This window comes from Adiantum capillus-veneris, chromosome 10, assembly GCF_014529385.1.
Source record: "Adiantum capillus-veneris isolate H3 chromosome 10, ASM1452938v2, whole genome shotgun sequence".
Taxonomy (NCBI): domain Eukaryota; kingdom Viridiplantae; phylum Streptophyta; class Polypodiopsida; order Polypodiales; family Pteridaceae; genus Adiantum; species Adiantum capillus-veneris.
Window position 1 is genome coordinate 85759524 of NC_140940.1, and position 24903 is coordinate 85784426.

Consider the following 24903-nt stretch of genomic DNA (forward strand, 5'->3'; position numbering starts at 1 on the left):
GGGGGGTTGTGAGGGACTAATAATTGACAGACGTCGTTTAATCGATGATGAATGCGTCGCATAGACGAGGTTTATGTCGTATAAACGAAGATATATATTTTTTTAAAAATTGACCGTCGCATAAACAACAGCTATCGTTGCATAATCGATGCCCAAAATTTTAAGCAATCGCATAATCGACGCCTAAAAATTGTCTTGCTTATACGACGCAGAGCAACGAGGCTAGTAACGACGCGTGCACACTGCCCCTACGTCTCTCATGCGAGGCACTTCTCTCACGCGAGGCGCTTTCAATAGACCTGCTCGCGCCTTTGAAATTTGACTCGCGGGAAGCACAGCAGCGCCACAAGCTCTCCAGGGCAGCTACTACAGGCCGAACGAGGAGCAAGTTTGAGAGCATAATGTCATTTCCTTTGTCTTCATGGCATTGTTTGAGAGCATAAGGTCATTTCACGTACATTATATTTTCTACTGTTGTGCGTGCAGGTTGAGGTACATGGTACAATTGCTTATGTTCCGCAGACGGCATGGATTCAGAGTGGGACGGTCAAGTATCAGAGAACCATCAAAGTAATGGCCTTGGAGCAAGATATAGCCTTGTTCGAGTTTGGTGATGAAACAGAGATAGGTGAAAGAAGCATTAACCTTAGTGTCTAGTGCGCACACGGGGTCTGCCCTATTCAAGGTCAATGTGCTAATACGGTTATGATCAAATGCTGAGTATCAAGTCTATTGACTGCTTAAGCTTTGCAAGATTTCTTGCTTGGAGCCTTGGAAAGGAAAACTAGAGTCCTTGTGACACATCAAGTCCAATTTCTCCGCAAAGCTGATCTTATCCTAGTAAGTATCTCTATCCACCACACAACAGAGCGGTGAAGTTGTCTCCAAAGGATCAACTACCATTTTGCTAAGCATTGCAGGATGGTGAGTGGGTGTTCTGTAGTGCTGTCCATGACTGAGTGTCGCCTAGGCAAAAACAAAAATTGAGTTGCACCCATCCCTATATATTCTGTTGGCGGGGAGGTCATTGCTGTTTGGCAAATGATTATGATCCAAGTAGTTGTTGAAGAGTTCTAGCTTATACGCGAGGGAGACCGTGCAAGGTGATCCATTAAGCCATTATTTGACAAATTCCAGCAATTGCGTTGGTTTGAAAATTGAGAGGGAAATAGATATCTCCACAAGAGGAAAATTCTGTTCTGTTATTAATCTGTTTTCATTGTGACAGGCTCCTTAAGTGTATGAGATTGACTTGCTACTAGGTAGTAAGTGCGTTTGTTTTTCAAGAAATAGTATTTAATTGATTGTGTTGCTTTTATTCATTGTTAGTGTGGCAGTAGGTCCTCTCTAGCAATGGTTGAAGAGTTGTCCTCTACATGTAATGACATTAAGATTATTTCCTCTTGGTATCCAGCTGATTCAGGTTCTCACAAATGAGTGGTGATCTTGGATTGTGTAAGAGTCAAAGAGGAGGCATCTAATGAGTAGTGGAAGGGGAGCAATGAGTCCATGCTAAATCCATGTAGCTCAAACCATGATGTCATCTCTCCATACCAGCATGTTATATCTCCTTGCAACTAACTGTAGAGAGGACTCAAGTGCTAAGCACGCATAGACGAGGTTTATGTCGTATAAGCGAGGAAACATCCTTCAAACGGGTGTCGCCAAGTCCGGCCCCTCGACCCACTCTCGTTTGCTCGTATAGATTGTTCACAGAATCTGTCCACAAAGCTTGCCATGGCCAGCAGTCCATGGAGACTTCCTTCCTCTCAAGTCACCCCAACTTGCTTGAGATCATGCTTGGGCACAAGCTCTGGTTTGCCATTGAATGAAAATGACTCAGATGACATGATGGTGTATGGCATTCTTAAAGAAGCTGTGAACAAAACAGGATGGGTTCCGCGCACCCAAAATGCGAAGATGCATCGACGGAGAGTCACCTTGCACCCAAATCATCAACACCGCAAAATACAACTCCTCCAAAGAAAGGCATAAAAAATGGTGCTACCTCTACATTGTGCTCTGCCCCTTCAAGAACATCATTAACACCCGTAGAGCTTGCCAACAGCTCCAACAAGAAGCATTACCGAGGAGTACGGCGTCGGCCGTGGGGCAAATATGTAGCCGAGATCCGAGACTCTGCAAGGCAAGGGGCCCGTGTTTGGCTAGGGACCTTTGACACGGCTGAGGAGGAAACTTTGGCATATGATCGAGCGGCATTGAAGATGCGCGGGGCGCGCATATCGCTGAAATTTTCCGTCAATGTCGTGGCTAGAGAAAGAGGTGGAGACAAAGAAGAAGAAGAGAGTGAAACGAGAAGCACCAGTCGAAGATGGAGTTGTAGGCATCGAGCAACAACGTCAACAACGCAAGCGCATGCAAGAGCCATCATCATCTTCACCACCATCAAGTCTGGTAGTGAGCTTTGAAGGAGAAGGGGTGAAGATAGAAGAGCTAGATGATGTGTTTTCTTTGTATGAGCTGTGCGAGTGTTTCTTGCCTTTCATCGCCTCCTCATTTGCTAGCGCCATGGCTACCCTGGCCAACTGCGCTGCAGCCTCTCATGTGATAGCAGAGTGCTTGTGCCTGCGTGTGTGTGTGTGTGTGTGTGTGTGTGTGTGAGAGAGAGAGAGAGAGAGAGAGAGAGAGAGAGAGAGAGAGAGAGAGAGAGATCAGTACGTGTTGTTGGGCGAGAGTCCGACCATCATCAAGGACATGTTGGGAGTCCATGAGAATTAGGCGTTGGTTCCTGGTGGGGGACTCAGTGAGAGCCTGCAACCTCTCATTTGGCTGACAAAGAGTCGAAACTCATCGGCGAGCTCATCTACATAGTCGACCTTGAAGGCATGTGGTATTGCACAAGATGCTAATATGGACAAAAGAATTCACTTGATATTGTTAGTCAATGGTTGTGCTTGGAACTACCTTGATATGTATGCCTAATGTGGTGCACTTCATCGATCATCACAAAAAGTACTTTAAGAGCTTCCTGTCGATGTTGCCTAATTGCGGGATATGCCTAACTTGGACAGGGCTCAGGAGCTCTAGGCTGTTTTCAATGGAATGGGACGTCGTGCTTGCCACTGCCTTGGTCGACATGTATGCCATAAGTAGTGCACTTCATGAAGCACACGAAGTGCTTGAGGAGCTTTCTGTCTGAAATGTCATCTCTTAAGATGCACTAATTGGGGGATATGCCCAACTTGGGCAGGGCCAAGGAGCTCTGGTCGTTTTTTAGTGGATGAAGTGAGGGTGTCTCTCTAGACGCAATCACATACACTCTAGCCTATTTTCAACTAATGCGAAGTGAGGGTCTCTCTCTAGATGTAATGTTATTTCAAGCAGTGCATTGATTGCTACAAGGTTAGGTCAGGAAGAGAGAGAGAGAGAGTTTTTTTAAGCAGATGTAGAGAGATTGCATCTCTCCAAATGTAATCATCTACAGTGGCACCTTGAGGGCATGTGGTAGTACACAAGATGTTGATATGGGCAAAAGAAGTTATGATGATATTGTTAGTGAGTGGTTGTTGAAAGAAAACGTTGTGCTTGGCACTGCCTTGGTCGACATGTATGCCAAATGTGGTGCACTTCATAAAGCGGAAAAAGTGCTTGATGAGCTTCCTGTCCAGGATGTCGTCTTTTGAAATGCATTGATTTGAAATGCACGGCTGCCATGCACCAACCCTCTCGATATGAGCCGCCAGAAGAACCTCTTGGATGCTAAGGAGCCAATCCCATCTTCAAACCACAGCATGGATCTGAGAGTGCCACACGAATGGGGCTCCCTTGCCACTGGAGCCACACCCCCTCCCAAACCCAACAGAATGCCAGGAATCGAGGCTTACATGTTGATCTTCGAAGGAGAAAGGAGCGCAAGCCAACTCCTGCTGTCAAAAAATGAAGAGCCAGGGCAGTCGAAGAGGATTTTGCAGCCAGGTGCCCCCACCCAGGGTGGTCCTCCGCATCGGCCTCAACCCACAATCCACCCTGCCTCCACCGCAAGCCCACGTGCCGTCCATCAACCCACCCCAGTGAGCCTTCCCTGCTCTTAGTGGGCGAAACGAGTAGAACGAGCCTGAGTAGGCGAAGGCTCTTGAACCCTTGTCTTGACCTCAACCCACAATCCACCATGCCTCCACTGCAAGCCCATGTGTCGTCCGTCAACCCACCCCAGCGAGCCTTCCCTACTCTTAGTGGGCGAAATGAGTAGAACGAGCCTGTATAGGCGAAGGCTCTTGAACCCTTGTCTTGACCTCTTACTTTAAGTATACGTTTTGTGATCTATGGACTGCACCACATTAGGCATACATGTCGACCAAGGTAGTGCCAAGCACAACCACTGACTAACAATATCAAAATGAATTCTTTTCTCCATATCATCATCTTGTGCAATACCATATGCCTTCAAGGTGCAAGTGTACTTGATTGCATTTAGAGAAGAAGAAAAAGAAGATGAGGATTTTAACGTTGTAGGAAACTATCCCAAGAGACCTCAAAGATCTATTCGATGAGAGTTGAACTCAAGATCTGTTATTGAAGAGAGATGCCCTCTCTCTGCATCTGTTGAAAACAAATCTCTCCCTTCCTGACCTGACACTACTACAATCAATGCACTCCTTGAGATAACATTGCATTTCGAGAGATACCCTCTCTCTGCATCAGCTGAAAACATTCTAGAGCATATGTGATTGCATCTGGAAGAGAGAAGGAGCGTAGGCTATCATAAGCTGGCAGTTGTAGGTGTTAGGTGCAGCGGAATGAATGTTGTATTTTCTCAAGATTAGTGATCTTTATTTGCTCAAGGTTCCTTTTAGTTCTTAGGGAAGGAGAGAGCCTTCCGTCTTTATGGAGAGTGCTATGATCACGAACAAAGTGAGTGGATATTGTGCGTGCAAGTGAATGAGACTGAGAGAAGGAGAGAGAAGAGATACGACACCCGAGAGGTTGTAAAACCCTCCTTCGAAGGCCCCACTCTCGTCGGCCAGAGTGGTCTAACTTTGATTGCACAAAGGTGTACAATGCGAATGCAATGGACTGATGCAATGGGACAATGCCGATGACGACGACGGTGGTGACGACGACAACTTGGTGGCTGAAATCTGTGGTCTTCTAACTGCTGTTTTTCGGGACTATTTCGGTGGCTGAAAATGACTGTTTTGGCTGCGTTTTTATGGCTGAAAATGGGTAGAACATCTGCAACCAATTTGGGGCTGATCTGCTACGGAGTCATAGACTGAAAACGCTGTGTATATGCTGCAGATTAGGGCTGAAAGTCAAAAACACGGATGCATGGCTGTTGCTAGCAAAAATGCTAATGCTGATCTGGGCCGGAAATCCAAAACGCCAATGATGGCTGCAGCGTTTTGGGCTGAAAAACGCTAGGATATTGTGGCCAGTATCGGGTTACCGGTTCTGAGGAAAAACGCCAAGAAAGGGGTGCTTGATGGCGATGGCCTGTTGGGGGAACACGCCAAGGATGGGGGCTGGCCTAGAGCTAGAAAACGCTAGGGGTGTTGAGGGGGGTACTGCTGAGAAGTTGCATGTTGAGCGGGAAGCTCTTGCTGCCTCTTCTGCTGTGGAGTGCTAGCTTTGGGTTGCTTATATATTAACTTACCCAATTTGCCCTACTCAGTTCCCAACAAAAGTCACTTAATAAATAAGTGAAAATTATCAAAAATAGGGAAAATGGGATAAAGTCACTTGAAAAATCCCCTAACTGATTCTAATGGTTTCTGAAGGGAATATTGATGATCATGTTGTGTGCAACCGGAGGATATGCATCTATTGCTAAGTGACTGGGCATGCACGGTCTACGAATAGACTCACAAAAGTGCCAGATTACTTCTAATCTAACTTGACTGGACTTGACGAAAACCCTGCTATGTTGTAGCTTGTCCACGGACACATAGGGTTGGGATGTGTCACGTGACAGTAGGTGAGACATTGAGGGAGACGGCCTAGCCACTTGTCTTAAAAGCTCGAGTCGATCTGCTTGATTGCCTCTGATCGTCTAGAGAGATATCCTCGCTTTGTCCACTGAAAAAAGACCAGATCTCCTTGGCCCTGCCCACATTGGGGGCATATCCTACAGTCACTGCATTTCAAGAGACATCTCGGACATAAAGATCCTCAAGCACTTCTTGTGCTTCATGAAGTGCACTATAGGTGGCATACATGTCGACCAAGTCAATGTCAAGCACGATGTTACATTCCCGTGTAAACAGTGTGGAGCTCCTTGGCCGTGCCAAGTTAGGCATATCCCACATTCAGACGACATCCACGATAGGAAGCTCCTAAAGGACTTTTTGTGATCTATGAAGTGCACCACATTAGGCATACATGTCGACCAAGGTAGTGCCAAGCACAACCACTGACTAACAATATCAAAATGAATTCTTTTCGCCCATATCAGCATCTTGTGTAATGCCATATGCCTTCAAGGTGCAAGCGTACTTGATTGTATTTGGAGATCTCTTTGCATCTATTGAAAACAGATATCTCTCTTCCTGACCTGATACTGCTGGACATATTCTAGAGCATCTGTGATTGCATCTGGAAGAGAGCAGGAGCATAGGCTACCATAAGTTGACAGTCGTATGCGAGACATTGAGGGAGACGGCCTAGCCACCTACATGTCCTAAAGCTCGAGTCGCGCTGCTCGATGGCCTCTGACTGCTGCTGTTCAATGGCCTCTACGCTCGACGACAAATTCCAAGTTTGCCTTTATTTTCTTTGGTTATGGAAAGTGTATTTTTCTAGCCCTGCTGGACAGCTGCCTCTCTCTCTTTCTCTCTCTCTCTCTCATCTCTCTAACAATGTGTCAGCACGTCTCTCTGTCTATCTGCGCTATCCCCCTCGGGGCTGCAAAGAGCACCATCGTGATGAATAAGAAAAACGCTACATGTGGCCGGGGAGGGAGCCGGAATCCCTCCCCCTTTTTGTGATCTATAAAGTGCACCACATTAGGCATACATGTCGACCAAGGTAGTGCCCACTGCCAAGCACAATTAACACTGACTAACAAGATCAAAATGAATTCTTTTGCCTATATCAGCATCTTGTGCAATGCCATATGCCTTCAAGATGCAAGTGTACTTGATTGCATTTGGAGAGATGCCCTCTCTCTGCATCTGTTGAAAACATATCTCATCTTGCAATCAACGCACCCCTTAAGATAACATTGCATTTGGAGAGATGCCCTCTCTCTGCATTAGCTGAAAACATTCTAGAGCATATGTGATTGCATCTCAAAGAGAGGAGGAGCATAGGCTACCATAAGACGGCAGTTGTAGTCGAGACATTGAGGGAGACGGCATAGCCACCTATCCGAAAATCTGCAGAACAAGCGTCCTTTCATTGAATCGGTGCCCGTAAGCGATTAACGCAAGGGCTGAGAGTTAACGCAAAGGTGCAAATTAGGCAAGGCTTGTGTGTTGTCCGCCAAGAACAAGATCTTAGGGCTGATCTGGGGTAATCCCTTTAGGGATGAGAGAGAAGGGAGTAGCGATGGCTGATCTGGCTCCATAGCACAGAAAACGCAGCCTGAGAGGTGAAAACGCTGCTGTTTGTAGAAAACACAGCCACCAAGGGGGAGCGATCTCAGTTTTGAGGGAATTTTTTGTGATGGAAGCAATCAACAGGGGATCGTCGGCTTAGGAGAAGAACCTCAGCGTCTGATACCATGTGAGAGTAGGCAGCGAAAGCGCTGCCAACAACAACATATAGCTCAGGTTGAGTCCTTTCCAGGAATACATCTAGGTCTGCTTCATTTTGTCCACATCTACCATATGGTTATAAGCTCATGCTGCATTCGACCACAAACCATCAAATCTCTCATGTAGATTACTCTTGCATTGAATTTGTTATTGAGCGTGTTTATCTTTTAGCTTTGCTACCTGATCTTGCATTTGATTCAGAACCTTTTGAAGCATCTGTAGCATTTTTGTTTGATCTATTTTGTTGTAGTCCACTCCATTCATGGCTGCTTCGACCTCATCTGTAGATTCTTGATCTATTAATATTTTTACTTGCATTGATGTTGCATGCAGATACGATGTTTGTGTTAGTCTGACACATGGTTTGTTTTAAATATACAGATACGATGAGTGACCAGGGTCATAGAGTGAATTTGACGTTCATCAAGACTTTGCTACGTACCACTGGACTATCAGGAGAGGCTTTGACGGAGGCTATGTCAGATTATATGGAGATGGATGACGCCAATTTAGACAGGTCCATCGAGTTTCTTGGGCGATTCAGTTTGCCCGTACGTCCTGGAGAGGGTACATCCTCCCAGCCACACACAGGAGTGGAGACTTCCTCTCATGCAGATCAGACCATAGCACATCGGTAATCTTCTCGATTGATAAAGTAGTAATGTCATTCTTTTTTTAATATAAAAATCTTAATATATGTATTCCCTTGATGTCTTTGTTTGCTTAGGACTCCTATTCCAGGTACATCACATCATGAGAGTCAGCGGCTTACTCCTAATGTACCTCCTAGCACTCAGTTGACACCTGATTCACAGGCTAGTGGCCGTCAGTCTCAGAGGTATATCTATTATGGTGATTATGGATTAAATATCAAGTAGTTTTTAAGAACTCTCATCTAATCTGCCATATGTTTATATTGCATGTAGGCATCATCGGCAGAGTAGCACGCCACCTGGCCGATCGACTCGTGAGACACCGCCTCAGCCGCTAGCTCCCCCATAAGTGCCTCCACCTCCACCAATGCGCACGTGCATTGGCAGCTTCGGTGTCACATGCGACATCTTGCCTGACGGGGCTATCCTCCAGCTCGGAGGCGGCATCGCACTCAAACGTCGGATGCAGGACCTCTGCTCGTCTTATCTAAAGCAAGTTCATATACCATGGGAGTAAGTATTAATTAACATAAAAAAAGTAAATTTTAGTTTGTTAGTTGAATTACTAATCGACTTTATTTTGCACTGTAGTGATCAGCATGAGGATGACAAGAAATATGTTATCAACACACTAGAGACGGAGTATGGGACAGGATGGAGTTACAAGTGGATGGTCGAGAAAATGTGCAAACTCATGGGTCATCGACGCGACGCAGCACGGTAAGTAGAAAGAAAGAAATATTTTTAACATCTATGTCTCTCTCTCTCTCTCTCGTCTCTTGACTCTTGATCTGTCAAGGTGGAAATCGTTTGGAGCTGCTCTCTGAGTAGGTGTAGCGTATAGTAGAGGCAGGCTGTAGGCAACTCTCGCAAGGGTGCACCGTGCACTGTTGGGGTGCATGATTTTTCCTCTCTTCTATCATGCTTACCGCTTGGGACCATATGAGACAAATCAAATGTACATGGTGTCCAGCCAAATGAGCATCCTCAACACTTCCAGCTATCCTAGAATTTTCGTGTGTTGATGGCACAAGGTCTAGAAAAGGTGCATTCATTGCAGCAGCCACTCCTCTTAGATCAAAATCTTTATCTTCCCAATGCTTAGGTCCTTGAACTATGGCACCTCCTCCAAACATGCTGCCACAAGTTCTTCAGTTCATTTTTCCTCACTGGTTTCACAAGAAAGTCCACAGCTCCCTTTGACAAGCATTTGAATACCACATTCATGGAGTCATGAGAGGACATCATGATAACCGGAATGTGCTTGAGGGCCCCATGGTTCATAATTCGCCCCAATAGACCTATTCCTGATAAACAAGGCATCACGACCTCCGTCAGAACAAGATCGACTTGGTTTTTGTGGTCCATCAAAAGCTCCCATGCTAGTAACCCATTGGAGGCAGGTGTAACTTCATAGCTACAATTGCGTAGGAGAGCACCAACTGGATCAAGCTGAATGCATGGAACTGATGCACGTCTAGGCTATGTCGGAAATGACGACGGGGATGATGACACCATCCTAAGGGCTGAAATCTGCAATCTCGTATCTGTTGTCCAAAAACGCTGATTCTGGGACTGTTCTGTAGGGCTTTGACGCTGAAAATCTGCAGGTTTAGGGCTGAAAAATGAGGTTTCTTGGAGTTGAATGTGCTACTCTTTAGGGGCTCACTCTGCTGGTCTTTCATTGCTGAAAAATTCCATGCTGAAAAGTGTCAAAAACGCTAGGTGATGGGTCTCCAAAATGCTAGGTTGCTGAGCTTCTGCTGTCGATGGATATGCATCTACACTAAGTGACTGGGTAGCTGCAATTGCGTAGGAGAAGTGGCGTGACTGATTCTACTATTTTAAGGGCCAATCTGTTTTTTCAAGCGTCTGTATGTCTGTCTTCAGTGATGGAGACACCGTCTGATTAACATATGAAGGTTTTTGAGCTGGGAAGTTGATGTAATTAGACAACTTTGGAGTGTGGTGCTGCTCAGCTTTGCTCGATTTCCAAGCAATTTGGGCTCCAATAGAAAAAGACACTAATAAAGACAAACCAAAGGAGTGCTAGTTGCAGATTTGATATCTCTGGTGTCGGTTTCATTCTGTGAAGATCCATGGTGCGCAGGATGCATTTTCTGAATAGTCTGTCTATGGACAATGTCGTCCTGATCATTTACGATGATTTCCAGGATGTTTGCAAGCAAACTACTACCTTAAGTAGATGGATTCTTTCAGGATTTATTTCACCCCTTGACAAATGGTATGATGCTAAGGTTGAATGTCTTTAGTCCCAAGCTGGGCATATTGAGGGAAGTATGTTGTTTATGTATTGGCATACTGATTCTACTGAGAGTCTACCAGCTTATTACTTCTGCCTGAGAAGACATGTTTTGAGGGCTAATGAGTTGCTCTTGTTGTTGGTTTTTTCCAAGTGTCTTCATACCAATCAGTGGACTGAGACGGTGTCTTAGAAACTATGGATGACACATATGAAGGTTTTTGAGCTGGGAGGTTGGCATCAGTCTATGCCTTGTATATTATACAAGTATTGTTTGACATGAGGTAGAGGAAGCAACCCAACCATTGTTCACCGGCTTGTGGGAACCCAATCAAATGATATTTGTGGCCCAATTATTTTTCATTCCCTATGTTTTACAAGAGCAACTTTAGTTTGTTGCAAGTGAAGTACCATATGAGCCTGTTACATGGAGTATCCTCGCAAAACAAAGAAGCAATCGAAGTATCATATGAGCCTATGACACACAGAATTTTACAAGAAAATGTGGTTCTCCAAGAAGAGTGTGACAAAAGAGATTGATATTGGGACAAGCTTTCAACAAATTTGGAAAGGAAACAGGGAGCAATCTTTGTATACTCTGATGCAAGTGACCTACTGGAGGTGAAGATATGCATATGGGACCCGGGAGAAGGTTACCCATGTGGGGATGCATTTGTTTACGGAATGACCCGAATGCGCGGAGGTGCTGAGCTGACGGCACGCTGGTATATACTTGGCCGATGCGGGATTAAGCCCGAAGGGTTAGAGCCGTTTGCTGGCTCTGACAGACGGAATGTAGCAAGACGAGTGTTGGCACAAATGCAGGCCACAGATGGCCATTGGATCCCACCGCGACAAGGCAGGTTGCAAGAGGATGCGGAGCGAGTCAGGTGGACTCGACATCATACCAGGCAGCCAGGGACTAGATCGCATAATCGGGGATGTACCACAACTAGGAGGTATCGAGCTGAGTCGGAGGGCCAGCAAACAACTAAGGTGCAGGGTGAGATATGCAGGTACGAGAAGAACAGCAATGCTGGGACAGGTTATGTATGGCCGATGTGTTTCCCCTCGTAGAGACGGGCGAGCCTCGAAGAGACAGGCAAGCCACTGAGTGCGAATGCAACACGACTACGCATTGCAAGAGGGAGGGCTCCGATCAGCACCAGCCCACCTTTCATTCGGGGAGCTGTGCTGTGTGAGTGATTAGGCACATGCTATTATACCTTAACCGGTACTGGCCCGAATGGGGTTATTCGACACCGGGCAACGGGCTGTCTTTGGAGCTTAGGAGCTTGGTGTGGTCAAGCTTGGTCGAGGAGGCGGTTGCGGCTTCCTTGGTGAGAGGAGCTTTGAGCTCAGTGGAGCTCGATAGAGAAGTGCTCGGTGGAGGAGAGCTTGACATTCGAGTGCTTGGATGCTATTGTGGTAGAGCTCTTGCATTGGAGCTTGCATTGAGAGGACATTGCATCACGCAGAGTGGAGTAGGAGCAAGTTCAAGACTGTGTGCAACTCGTTTTTTTGCCATTTTCGAGCTCTAAAACGCAGTTTTTGCGTAGCTCCGTCATACAGAATCAGATCTACATGATCCAGGAGTCTAGGTCAGGGTTTTGGCATGCTTCACAAGCGATGGCGATGTCTATTTGCTGAAATTCTGCTTTGAATTACAGCAGGTACATCAGCAGGTTTGTTTGTGCCCTTTCGGGTCCCAAAAACACTGTTTTTGGTATATCTCACACACACGGAGTATTTTCTGCAGCAACCAGCAGATTCATAGGTGTACACAGGTTTTTGGATATGCATTTGTCCAGAGAGCCATTCATGCAAGAGTGAGCTATGTTGCCATGGTCTTGGCGGTTTGTGTATGCCATATATGGATTTGTGCATTTGTTTATGCTGAGATTATTTGAGATTTGGCTCAATTTATAGAAGAAACTCTGTTGGCTTTTATTCAGGTTCTTGCCATAGCTTCTACGTATCCGCAAGTTGCTCTTTGACAGTTTAGTGGTTGAGTTTACTCCCACTTTGATAGGTGATTTTCAGCCATCATTTGGTTTGAGTTTGGAGTCACTTGTGTATGCCCTGGTGTGTCCTATTTCGCATTGCGCATAGCGAAAGATCTTGCAAGGTTTTGCAAAATGTTGCTATAGTTATCTAGCAGACATTTGGTCATCGATTGGAAGGTATTTTGGCAGCAATCATCACTCACATGTATGTCATTTGAGGTGTCGTTGAGTGGTACTCCGGCAAGAGCGGGTATGCTCATATGTATGACTTTGTGAGGTGATTCCGCTCGAGTTTATTCCCGGATTGGCCATTGTGGCATATATTATTGTCTCTTTGAGGTTCACTGTTGAGACTTTGCTCCAGTTACAAAGGAGACTGCCAAAATTTTGTCAGATATTTATGCGCCATTGAGTCATATTGACTTGTGATTTTGTGCAAGGTTTTGCACGGTTATTGGTGCAATTTTGCATCAGGTTTTGAGCAATATTTCCAGACTTTTGTTGATGCGATTCGAGCCAGTTTAGGGCTGATTTGGTTGACATTTGATACTCATTGTTGGTTGCTCTTTTGCGAGCATTATGGCTGATTTTTCATTTGACTTCTAGGGTTATGGTCTGACACAGTTTGATGGTGCAGATTTTGTTGCTTGGAAGGAGCATATGCTTGTTGCATTATCGGATTTGGGGCAGGATAAACCCTTGCGTGGTTTATCGGCGAAGCCCAAGTCTATGCGTGATGATGATTGGCAGGATCTTGATGAGTTAGCAATGTCTAGGATTCGTTTGCATATGGTTGAGTCTGTTTACTGGCAGGTCTCGAGGGAGACTACAACTCATGCTTTATGGCATAGTTTACATGCTATGTACGTGACATCCATCTCTACAGGGGAGTGGGCAGCCTGCTCAGTTAGAGCAGATAGTAGGGACAAGGCTACAATTTTGCTCAAATCGAATATACTCGATGACGACATCGTGCTCTCTCGTAGGCGGGGAGAGTGTTACGGGTCTCTATGCATAGGCGGGTTCCGAGACCCTCCACAGTCACTCGTCCTCTTGAGTTGACTTCGTGAGACGCGACCTCGAGGGCCCTTGGCCGACGAGAGGTCTCTACCTCGGGTGATCACCCTTGCGGAGGGAAGCTATACAAGCCACACTCGAGAAGGAAGCTATACAAGCAGTAGAAAAACGCAAATTCAGCAGTATAAAAACGCAGCAGATCAACGTTTTTAACAGCCCCAAATCAGCCTTAGTTGGTTGCAGAAGATCTCCATTTTCAGCCCTCGAAAACGCAGTCAAAACAGTCATTTTCAGCCACCGAAACAGTCCCGAAATTCAGCAGATAGAAGACCACAGATTTCAGCCCTAAAGTCATCGTCGTCATCACCGTCGTCGTCACCGGCATAGTCCCAAGTTGCATCAGTCCATTGCATCCGCATTGTACCACTCTGTGCAATCAATAGTAGACCACTCTCGTCGACGAGAGTGGGGCCTTCGGAGGAGGGTTTTACAACGTCTCTGGTGTCGTATCTCTCTTCTCTGATGTGTCTAGATTCGAGGATGTTACCAATTCATCCTGATTTGCTTCCTCAGGGTCAACGCTATCAAACAACTGACGACCTCTAGGTTGGACATGCACAACTTGCCACCATGGATGAGAATCTGGGTTCTTGTAAAAGAACGCTTGCTCAACATGAGTTGGCAGAATGTAAGGCTCTCTTGTTGCACGCATTAACTTTGAGGAGTCGACGGACGAAAATTTGGACGGTTCTCTTCTCATTGTGTCATTATTGCCTTTATACTCGGCACGAAACCAATCCACCTTCACAATCACCTGTCAAAATGCACGAATCAAAACTTTAGAATTATGTATAACTTCAAGAAATCTACATGTCATTTTGTTGTATGAAGAGGGATTTCATTCACCTTTTTGAAGATCCGATACAATATTTCATAAATGCCGACTATGGTTCCCACATAACCCAGTTCACTATCAACAAGATTTGTGTCTCTTGAACTTGCACGTGATAATTGCTTGAAAGAGGCAACACCGAAAGAATCTTGAGTTAGACGTAAGTCGTCAATAGCTTTTATTCGAAGACGTTGACCATAAGCCCACATGTTTGTATACATTCGAGCCTAGATCAATATATAAATGATATAAGAAAAAAAGGAATATTGCTTGTTTAGTTTAAAGTTTTCAAAACCCAAAGTTACCTTTCTTTCACATCCGATCATAAACTCTCTTTGTTCCCTTGAGATTGTCTCATGATCTCTATCCGCCCGTTGCATACGGGTGTATAACCAATCCATGAAAGTAGGTACGTCTTCGATGTTATTTACGTTGGTTTGACGTCTGGATCTCCTGTTTTTACGTCTGCCAACTCGTTGGTTCGCAAGTTTCTCCTCATACTCCTCAACAAATTGTTGCATGCATTCGCTATTATAGACAATGAACGTAGAAATATCCAAATTATCTTGGATCTTAAGTCGAAAAGGGACTCCCTTACCAGACAATACCTCGTCTGACATGGTAGAAGAAGACTCATTTGTCCATACGCGTGGAGCTTCAAAATCGGTTTGCTCAAGATATTCACAAACGTAATACATGCATTCTTCAAGCATCCATCCATCCGCCATAGAACCCTCTGGTCTTGCTTTTTGACGTACATAACCTTTCAGTACTCCCATAAATCTCTCGGCCCAAAACATACATCGAGTAGAAACAACACCAGCAAGCTATATCTCGTCCACTAGATGGATTAGCAGATGAACTTGGATATCAAAAAGGAGGTTGGAAGTTCCTTCTCCATTAAACAAAGAAGCTCTATACATTCACGCTTCTTTTGTGGAATTAATCCTTTGTCAATTTCTTTAGATGTAATCCATCTATCAATAAAAGAAAAAAGATATTAAAGTTATATTTGAATTAAGAACTTATCAACTAAAATTTTACTCTAAAATTTAATGAGCGATAAATACCATGCAAGCGATCCAAAGCGATATATTACGTCTCGGACTCCTCGGGTAGTACATCCATTAATAACAAGGGGTAGAACATGCTGTATACATGATTAATCCAATCAACAAAACATGCAAGAAAATAAATACTTACGAAGATTGATAAAACATTACCTTCACAAAATTGTGTCAATCATGTGTTTTTAAACCAGACAAGCTCTTGTCATCTAAAGTGAACATGTTTTGACAAGATGCTCCATATCCTATAGGCGTACGAATCAATTGAATCCTCTTGTTGATAGTCTACACCTCTTCTGCGCTGAGTACCCATGGGGCAGGCTCATAGGTTGTGTCACGTCCAGTTTCATCAGAAAGTGGCCATAGATTAGGCTTTGAGTTTCGCTCCTTTAAGTCATTTCTTGTTGCCACTGTGTCTTTCAAGCCAACAAGGTGTTGCCATAACGAATGACCAACGTTCTTAAATATATGCATAGGATCAAGAAGATGACATATCTTCAAATCCTTACAATATTCCAAAGTGTACCATATCGAAGGACTTTGAGCCAGAGAACGTTTTTCTCTTGCTCGCACCTTCACAGCGTCATCATCATCACCACTTATGATCTCCGACTCCGGATCGATAGCGGGCCCAACAATCCACTTTAGATACCAATCCTTTGGTGTGTTTGGTATTTGATATTTTCCTTCTTCTACCTTCCCGTTGAAATGTATGGCTTGCCTTCTATTTCATAGATGATGCTCTTCAGGTAAAAATTGTCCGTGTCGAAGATATATATTTTTGTTGAGGTTTTTGCTATAAGTTGATCTCAACCAATCACCACACACAAGTCAAGCTTTATAACCCTTGGTACATATTCCTGCATGAAAAACATAACAAATATTATTAGCGCAATAAATATACAAAAAACATATGAGAAAATGTATATATCTAAACCATTTACCTGAGCAAAAACCATATCCTGGAAAGTCGTGGATAGTCCATGTTAAAATCCCACGAACAATGAACTGTCTTTCACCAATGCTTCTTGACATATCCACGACATCAATCCCTCTCCACAAATCTTGAAGATCGTCAATGAGAGGAGCCAAATATACATTCAAGTCTTTAACTTGTCGCTTTCCTAGGATTAAGAGTGAGAGCATTAAATGCTCTTTCTTAATACTAAGATATGGGGGTAGATTATAGTTAATAACTAACACCGGCCATGTAGACCATTTACTTGGTTTTATAGAAAATGGATTCACACCATCTAATGCTACACCCATCTTTAAATTGCGTGATTCTTTTGCGAAATCTGGCCATAGCGAATCAATATGCTCAAATGTAGGACTATCCTGCGGAATTCGCATTACTCCATCTTTGCTATGGAATTCAATAACATTTGGAAACAACAAAAAATAATATCAAAATAAATTAGCGAAAGTACAAAACGTAATGCAAATTAAAGTGTAGAATTAGGGTACAAGAGTTCAAAATAACATTAGGAATTGTATACAATGAGCTCTTAACCCTCATCTGTTAAGGGTGCTCGTGGAGGTCTACGCCATCCATAATTGATTAGCAATTCATCACCAACACATAATGATTTAATAGCATGGACAACTATATATCTTGGTACATCCCTAGTCATGTGTCTTGGTTCATGACCATTCTCACACTCCACAAATGTGCAATTGGTTCTTGCACTTCTCCCTCGACTACTATTGATTAAACCTGCTATGTTTCCTTGAGAGTAAGGTCTTCCATCAACATAGAGTCTTTGGCCTTCTGCATGTGTAATCCCTCTAGCAGAAATAGAGGCTGCATTGAGACATAATCCATAAGTAGTCATGCTCTGGATGTAACGAGTGAGCTGATGCCATGGACCCCATCTATATATAGGTCCACAAATAGACATAAGGGTGACCTCTGAATGAGGGGACACATGCAAATCCTGTGCAATAAAGACGCCTCGTCCCACTCCACTGATGGTGGACGGAGCAATCATGTAACGATTGCCCCAAAATCCAAAAACCACTCCATCTAAAGGAAGTGGTCCTCCCTGCCAGCCTCCGTATCGTCTACGATCGTAGCTCTGTATTAGATCCTGTAAATGAGTAGGCAGTGGATGATCTCTATCCATCTCAGCCTCCAATGGAGGAGGTAGAGGATGTCGAGAAACCTCGAGCTGCAACTGACAAATGACCTGTCCGTGCCGTGTGCGAGAGACATGTGCACCACTGGTAGTAAAGTCATCCTGGCCATCAAGTGAAGATACCTACATATATAATCTAGTTACATTATATATTTTACTCTTTGATTTTTAAAACTCCATATATCAAACAAAGGGAGATATGAAATATACCATAGGTCGATGTCGCTCCTCAGGTGGTGGTGCTTGCTCAAAAGTACCATAAGTTAGCTGATGTGAAAAGCACTCCCGTTGTGGCCTGCGATACGTGCCACAACAACGAGCACACCAGCATATAATAGGCTCATCATAGTAGAAATCATCGTAAACGGGTTCATGTGCAGTATCGGAACTCTGTGCACCTCGGCTACCACTAGTAGGAGGTGGTGGTGTACCCTCTAATTGATCCGAATTTGGATTTCAATTACCATAAAAACATGAGACATTTATCAAATGACCAAAATAAAAAATTCAATAAAAGTAACAAAACATTGAAGTCTAATAGTTATATGGTATATTCTAACGCTTATTGAAATTTAAAAAATAAACAAGCGCTATTGTATGGTGCCGTCAAACAAGAGAAAGGCAACCATTTGCATGGAGACATGGCAATTCTTCCGCAAGGAGATGCGTCTACGCATTAATTTTCCCCAACAAAAGGTGTGTGCCTTTGGTAAAATATATTAGAATTAATATGAACTTTCCTAGATTGATTCTAACTTTCTCTAATCTATGTTATTTTGTTTATTCAAATTTTCTTAGGAGGCAGCAAGAAAGAGAGTAGCTTTACGTCACACATCTAAACTAGGGCAGATGGGACGGGATGGATTTGTGGCCACATTTGTGAGTATAGACCATTCACATTTTAACTTTTATAGGTAGTATTATTGAATGCAAAAATTAATAAGTCTTTGGTTGTGTCTTAATGTAGACGAAAGACTATGGTCGTGCATCGACGGCACAGGAGATAGGGTACGCCACATACTGCGGCTATCGTGCTTTGTGTCAGACACTTACTGATACTCCAGATCCACTTGTACGTATCTTTGTTTTGCTTTGTAGTTTTTTTCATGGTAACTGTAATATATTCTTTTTTTATTTCACTAACTAATACAGGAGCAGCATGGGGAGGCTAATATGACAGAGGTGGCTCGACAGGAGGCCGAGGGGCGACATCGAGAGGCTGAGAGGAGCAGCGGCCCAATCACTGGCCATGATGGTGACGATCGCAGAGATGGGGACAGTCGTAGTCCCACGGTTCGGACCAGTGGTGGTGGCACTAGCGATCATGAGACCGATGATAGTGAATCTTCCAGTAGTGATGGATCACATAGTGATCCTGCGTAGAGATTTCTTTTGCATATTTGGGATCGTTATATATGTATTTTTCAGTGTGCATGGCTACATCGTATGTGATGATGAGATTTGTTTTGTATATGTGAGGATTGATCACCACACATTTTGGACACATGTACATAAACTTACTGATGATATATACTGACATGTGTTTGTTGCATCACTAAATTTGTCTATTGTCAAACAATTAATTATTTGTCGATAAGATAATTAACCTAAGTAACCTGGTTTGGGTCACCGCCTGTGGCTTTTCGCCCGGTCGGTTTACACATTGTTAAAAAGGCTTCCAATGTTTTTTTTAAGATGAAGATTTGAACTATGACGTTTCAAAGTACCAAGCATCATACGCTCCAAGTTTCAAGTTACGTACCATGTACCATGCACCAACTACAAGCATCATACGCTCTAAGTTTCAAGTTACGTACCATGTACCATGCACCAATGACAACTATCAAGTTTCATTATGGAACCTGATACCAAACTCTAAATCAACTGCCAAATCTAACACTAACAAGTTTTCTTGGTTTCTATGTCAGGCTCTAGTATTAACAAGCTTTTGATTTTCATATTTTTTGTAAAGGTAGCAGATTTTACGCTAAGTGTCAGATTCTACATATCTTGTACCAAATCAAGTACCAAGTTTCAAGTTGCAAGTACTAAGTACCAAATCAAGTACCAAGTACCTTATACCAAATCTAACACTAAAGAGGTTTTATTGTTTTCATGTTAATTTATTACAGTACCACAAAGTTACATCGACCAATTAATACTATGGACCATGTACCAATTGCAAGTACGAAGTTTCATTATGGAACTTACAGCCAAATTAAAGCAAGGACCAAGTACCAAGTACCGACATGTATCAAGTTTTCTTTATTTTCATGTTAAACCCACATGTCCCTAGTTGTATGAAATAGGGACAAGTTTTTTTTTTTTTGTGGACTCTAGAAACGGTCCATCGGCGAGCCGTTGGAGCTCTTGTGAGCCCACATGGAATGTCCATGTACCAATGAGGCATATGGGCAAGCTATACGGCTCGCTAAGAGCTCAAACAACTCGTTGATATATGGATCGTTCTCAAAGTCCTCGAGCAAAAAACGCTCAGAAACAATACATCGGTCAGTTGTTTGATCTCTCGGCGAGTCCTATAGCTTGCCCACATGTCTCTTTGGCACGCGAAAAAGCTATGTGGGTTCGCAGAATCTTAAATGGTTTGCCAATGGGCCGTTTCCAAAGTAGTCCGTCCAACGTAGTCCGCGAGCAGTTTTTGGTCATGGACTTCAAAAATGGTCGATCGGCGAGCTTTAGCGCATGGAGCCCACGTGCCAATGAGGCATGTGAACAAGTTATACAGCTTGTTTGAACTTTGAAAATGGCCCATTTGCGAGCCGTTTGAGATCTTGTGAGCCCACATAGCTTGTCCACGTGCCAACGAGGCATCTTGGCAAGCTATATGGCTCACGAGATCTGAAGCGGCTGACCAATGGATCATTTTAGAAGTTCGCAAGAATTATTTCTGTTATACATCAAGAACGTTTTTCTTAACTGAACAAAGGGAGCCGATTTAGGACTTATAGAAACATCTGCTACATGACAGAAATCATGGGTTTGAGATTTAATATTGGCTTGAGGGCCTGCTATTTTATTTTAATAAACAAACATGATCGTCTATTTTTTATTTTATTTAAAGTTCTAACTTAAAAAATTAGCAAAGAGAGAGAGAGAGAGAGAGAGAGAGAGAGAGAGAGTTGTGTACCATAATTCATCTTGAAGCCGAAATTATAAATTTATATCGCTTACGTACGCACCGGTCCGATCAACGTCCGCACTACTATGCGAAATGCCAACAAATATATGAGCAACAAGAGCAATCACAAATGCAAGAACACCGGCGAGAGAGAGAGAGAGAGTTAGAGTTTCTGCGTTTGTGTGTTCCACTCGAGAGCTAGAGTTTGTATGTGTGTGTAGAAGAGCTAGCTAGAGAGAGAGAGAGAGAGAGAGAGAGAGAGAGAGAGAGAGAGAGAGAGAGAGCATTGAAGCTAGATTGTTGTATGTACTGTGTGTGTGTGTGAGAGAGAGAGAGAGAGAGAGAGAGAGAGAGAGAGAGAGGGAGCGGAGAGAGATCACTTATGAAACCATGCACGTCATATAGTCGTTGCGTGTTCAAAGCATCGGTGATGCCGTCTTTAAAAAAAAAAAAACAACTCGTCGCTTAAGCATCTCGCCGCTTATGCCACGCGCCGCTTATTCCATGCATTTTGCCACGGTTCGCTTATGCCACGCGCCGCTTATGCAACGAAAAGTAAACGTCTTAGTTCTATTGCTTATGCGACGGTAACTCGTCGCTATAGCCCTCGTTAAATGCCTCATTTATGCGACGTACAATAGCAACGGCTACAACGACGCCTTTTTCCCTCGCTAAGGCGACGAAAATTCATTGATGTAGCCGTCGCTATAGGGGGGAAAATGTAATAGTGAGTGCCAAAGTGAGCTATCCCTACCCATGGGCGTATTACATGAACCTCCAGTATGCATTGAAAACTTATCAACATGGTATGCCATTGGTGTTGGTCCGTCCTAGGAAATGTGCAATGTAATGTGGAGTATGCTAAGAGGTGCATGGCAAAGTTCTAAGACAGTTGTGAAAGCCCTGGGCAGGAGAGTGTCAACTGAAATGTATGCTCAAAGTGGTTTTTTAGGCCAAGGGGCCTCCGAATTGGGATAAGTGAGATGACAAATTAAGGTGTCCAAAATGTAGGGAATGTGCCTTGGAATGTAGGGTTCAAGATGCTCTAGGATCCTGTCTGGACGGCTCGTCAAACGGAGCCACGATGTGAAAGTGACGCCGGTTCAAAGTTGGAAGGTTTTGCAGATCCTTGACAAATAGAACAAATGGGGATAAGTGGCCCAAGCTCGGATGTGCAAGCAAGTGTATGAAGTTCAAGTTGTGGAGCATGTCGGTCTTCTCGGATCGTCAATCAGAGCTCCGAGGGGGAAGTTATGGCCATTCAAAAATTTGTCAAGGACCAGTTGTGTGTCCGCCTGGTCGTATAGGGGAGCGTGCCATCTGAGGTTTTTGGAGCTTCGCCAAGTTTTTTATATGAAACATGTGGCAAGTGAATGCCACAAGAGTTTACGGCTTGTCGAACGGAATCCGGATCGAGAAGGTATAGGCAATTGGAATTGCTGACCATCGCTAGTCCGAGGAGGTCCGATGTTTTTTACTGTTTTGGTAGTCTCGATTGGCAGATGCGAAAAAGTTAGATGGTGGGGGTATTTACGCAAGACAAGGTCAAGTATTGGGTCGGCATTTAGGATTGTGCGGCTCGGGGCAGACAAGTTCGAGGTGAAACTTGTTGTACATGGGAAGGGACTCTATGGACCCATTTAGAAACATAAGGACTTGTGTGTGGGGAAAAACAAGTTGACTAGATTGAAGAAAATGAAAGAGGCAACGACGGCATATGGAAGGCATGAAAAGGACTTAGTGAAAGAAAAAGAAAAGGGGAAGGAGGAGGGCGCTGGCGAAGAGGAAGAAAGGAAAAGGAAGAAGGAAAGAAGAAAGGAAGAAGAAGAGAAGGGAGAAAAAGAAAGGGAAAGGGAGAAGAGGAAGAAAAAGTAAGGAGGGGTTTTTTTTGTGAGCGAGGGCCAAGGGCAAGGAGAAAAAAACACGGGGTTCCCTTCCCCCCTTCTTCTCTATTCTGTTGTCAGTGGGTTCGGGTGTGTGTCGGCAGTGTTCCCCCCCGATAGTGTGTGTGTCGGCAGTGTTCCCCCCTCGACAGTGTGTGTGCAAAGACGGAGAGACTACATGTGGTGTTGTGTGCGAAGGGCGACAATCGTTCTTGCATTTTCCATGGGTGTGGGTTGTGCTATGATCTAGGTGGGCGTGAGTCTTTGTGAGCGCTTTGTGCGCATGTGATCTTGGTGATTGTGTTGTTTGGAGGTGGTTTTCAAGTGGGCAGGGGTGTTGTGTACGCCCTGAGCTATAGGAGGCATTTCTGTATGTGTGCTGGGTGTATTCCCCATTCTCCCTCTACATCTTCTGGTGCCCCCACTGAGGAGCACGCTGATTGCTCCCTGGTGATGCGTTTATGAGCAAAAATGTGGCAGAGTTCGTGTCCGATTTTCAATGGTGATGAAGATACAGACAAATGCTTGGCAGATTTTGAGTTATTTATGCTATCATTGCACATGTGGAATGATGAAGAAAAGCTAGAGACAGTGCCGTTGGTGCTGCGAGGTAAAGCGAAGGCTTGGCGTGATGGTTTGAAAGCTGTGGATAAGCAAGAATGGGTTGGTTTTCAAGAGCGATTTCTACATAGGTTTTGAAGAGTGGTGTCGACTGGTGAAGTAGATGTGAGGATAAAAGGCTTGCGACAAGATATAGGTGAAAATTTTGACGCTTTTGTGGATAACTTTGAAGCATGTTGGAGAGATCTAGTGGCTGTCACCCAAGTGGCCAATGCAGAATTCTTCAAGTGGGAGAAGTTCTTAGCTTGTTTGCACCCGTATGTTCACGAGAAGGTCGATTATGAAGAGCCGGGAAGCTATATCGAGATGATCAGTGTCGCCAAGAGGAAATCTAGGAAAGTGAAGAGAAAGCTGGAGCTAGGCTTGTTAAAGCCTACAGATTATATGCCTAGGGCGGCATCAGGATGTTCTATGGACCAATTGTGGATGGTGCCAATGATGCAAAGTATGGAGCCTATTAGGGTAACGCCTTTGATTGACTTTGTTCCTTGGGAGTTGCCTGTTTGTGAGGGGTCTATGCTGATTGTGGAGGAGCTCGTCAACAAAGATGAGCCTTTTGTTGAAGAGAGCCTATGTGCGGAGGAAATAGTAGATGCCAAGTGCTTAGTGTAGCTTGAAGAGGTGAAACCTGCTCTCGTGGAGTGCTTGTCTGAAAGGGTAGCAGATTGTGGCCAAGTTGTAGGTGCCAAGAGCTTGGGGTTGGATGATGAAAGTGGGCACGATGATGATCTAGCTTTTGTGGAGCAGCTAGAGGATGATGGTGTTGATACCGAATCGGCCTATGCTGAAGATGATGAGGCTACAAGCTCGTGGTTCTGAAAAACAAGCGAGAAGGATAGAGATACAAGCTGGGAAACATAATCCGAAGAGCCGATGCTAGTAAAGGTAAAGCAATCTTTTTATATGTATGAAGATGTGGTGGTTGCCACTATGAATGAAGAGCAAGGAAGGGTGTCAGAGCTTAAGAACGAAGACATGCAGGTGAGGGTGCTATGCGGCACCATGCTGATGACGATGCTCGTCAAGGTAGCGATGGAAGGTGCTTTGATTGTACAACAAGTACAAGGGTTTCCCAAGAAGGGGAGAGCTGTGGTGGCTATAGAAGAGGAACGTGTTGAAGAAGATGGCAGGCAAGAGGTATTGGATGCTCATCAAAGTGAAGAGCAACTCCAGCTAGCTATGGATTGCGTGAGAGATGCCTTGGATACGGGTTCTTTTGAGCAAGTATGCTTGAATGATGAGGTTGATTGGGGGTTTGATAACCCGATGGGTGAGATGGATGAAGAGACACAGGTGCTGGCTGGGAAAGCTTTGACCAGAATGCAGGTGATACGAGGGTCTGTCCCTCTACAGATGGACGTTTCTTTGGGAGAGCAAAAGTCTGCTGCTATGGTGGTGTAGACAGAGGCAGGTATGGAGGTGAGTATGGAATTGATGTGGTGACTGGGGTGCCTATGTTGAAAGAGTTGCCCGCTAAACAGACCGGTCCTTTTGAGCATGAAGAAAAGT

General features: G+C 44.3%; 4 protein-coding genes and 1 pseudogene across 4 annotated transcripts; 4 read left to right on the top strand and 1 right to left on the bottom strand.

The window, feature by feature from the left end:
- Nucleotides 1-210: 210 nt before the first annotated feature.
- On the top strand, nucleotides 211-8863 carry LOC147449179 (uncharacterized). Its single transcript, XM_086521726.1, has 5 exons — nucleotides 211-403; nucleotides 487-628; nucleotides 8097-8349; nucleotides 8443-8553; nucleotides 8642-8863. Exons 2-5 carry the CDS (start codon nucleotides 574-576, stop codon nucleotides 8715-8717), a joined length of 495 nt encoding a protein of 164 aa, XP_086377852.1. The 5' UTR covers nucleotides 211-403; nucleotides 487-573; the 3' UTR covers nucleotides 8718-8863.
- On the top strand, nucleotides 1354-2510 carry LOC147449180 (ethylene-responsive transcription factor 2-like; annotated as a pseudogene).
- LOC147449181 (uncharacterized) lies at nucleotides 8716-11743 on the top strand. Its single transcript, XM_086521728.1, has 4 exons — nucleotides 8716-8881; nucleotides 8960-9088; nucleotides 10464-10613; nucleotides 11204-11743. Exons 1-4 carry the CDS (start codon nucleotides 8736-8738, stop codon nucleotides 11706-11708), a joined length of 930 nt encoding a protein of 309 aa, XP_086377854.1. The 5' UTR covers nucleotides 8716-8735; the 3' UTR covers nucleotides 11709-11743.
- Nucleotides 11744-17098: 5355 nt separating this feature from the next.
- LOC147449182 (uncharacterized) lies at nucleotides 17099-18226 on the bottom strand. The gene is made up of 3 exons (XM_086521523.1): nucleotides 18216-18226; nucleotides 17962-18046; nucleotides 17099-17874 (listed from the first exon to the last, which is right to left on the bottom strand). The coding sequence occupies exons 1-3, from the start codon at nucleotides 18224-18226 to the stop codon at nucleotides 17122-17124; spliced, it is 849 nt and encodes a 282-aa protein (XP_086377649.1). The 3' UTR covers nucleotides 17099-17121.
- On the top strand, nucleotides 17737-19303 carry LOC147449183 (uncharacterized). Its single transcript, XM_086521725.1, has 4 exons — nucleotides 17737-18447; nucleotides 18550-18630; nucleotides 18719-18823; nucleotides 18904-19303. Exons 1-4 carry the CDS (start codon nucleotides 18349-18351, stop codon nucleotides 19132-19134), a joined length of 516 nt encoding a protein of 171 aa, XP_086377851.1. The 5' UTR covers nucleotides 17737-18348; the 3' UTR covers nucleotides 19135-19303.
- Nucleotides 19304-24903: the final 5600 nt, after the last annotated feature.

Coding starts and splice junctions, on each gene's coding strand:
- LOC147449179 (XM_086521726.1), top strand. CDS start 574: ATGGCCTTGGAGCAAGATATAGCCTTGTTCGAGTTTGGTGATGAAACA. Junction 629..8,096: donor TGGTGATGAAACAGAGATAG/GTGAAAGAAGCA, acceptor TTAAATATACAG/ATACGATGAGTGACCAGGGT. Junction 8,350..8,442: donor GATCAGACCATAGCACATCG/GTAATCTTCTCG, acceptor TTGTTTGCTTAG/GACTCCTATTCCAGGTACAT.
- LOC147449181 (XM_086521728.1), top strand. CDS start 8,736: ATGCGCACGTGCATTGGCAGCTTCGGTGTCACATGCGACATCTTGCCT. Junction 8,882..8,959: donor CAAGTTCATATACCATGGGA/GTAAGTATTAAT, acceptor TTTGCACTGTAG/TGATCAGCATGAGGATGACA. Junction 9,089..10,463: donor CATCGACGCGACGCAGCACG/GTAAGTAGAAAG, acceptor CATTCTGTGAAG/ATCCATGGTGCGCAGGATGC.
- LOC147449182 (XM_086521523.1), bottom strand. Junction 17,875..17,961: donor AGGAGCGACATCGACCTATG/GTATATTTCATA, acceptor TTATATATGTAG/GTATCTTCACTTGATGGCCA.
- LOC147449183 (XM_086521725.1), top strand. CDS start 18,349: ATGGTGCCGTCAAACAAGAGAAAGGCAACCATTTGCATGGAGACATGG. Junction 18,448..18,549: donor TTAATTTTCCCCAACAAAAG/GTGTGTGCCTTT, acceptor AAATTTTCTTAG/GAGGCAGCAAGAAAGAGAGT. Junction 18,824..18,903: donor CTGATACTCCAGATCCACTT/GTACGTATCTTT, acceptor TAACTAATACAG/GAGCAGCATGGGGAGGCTAA.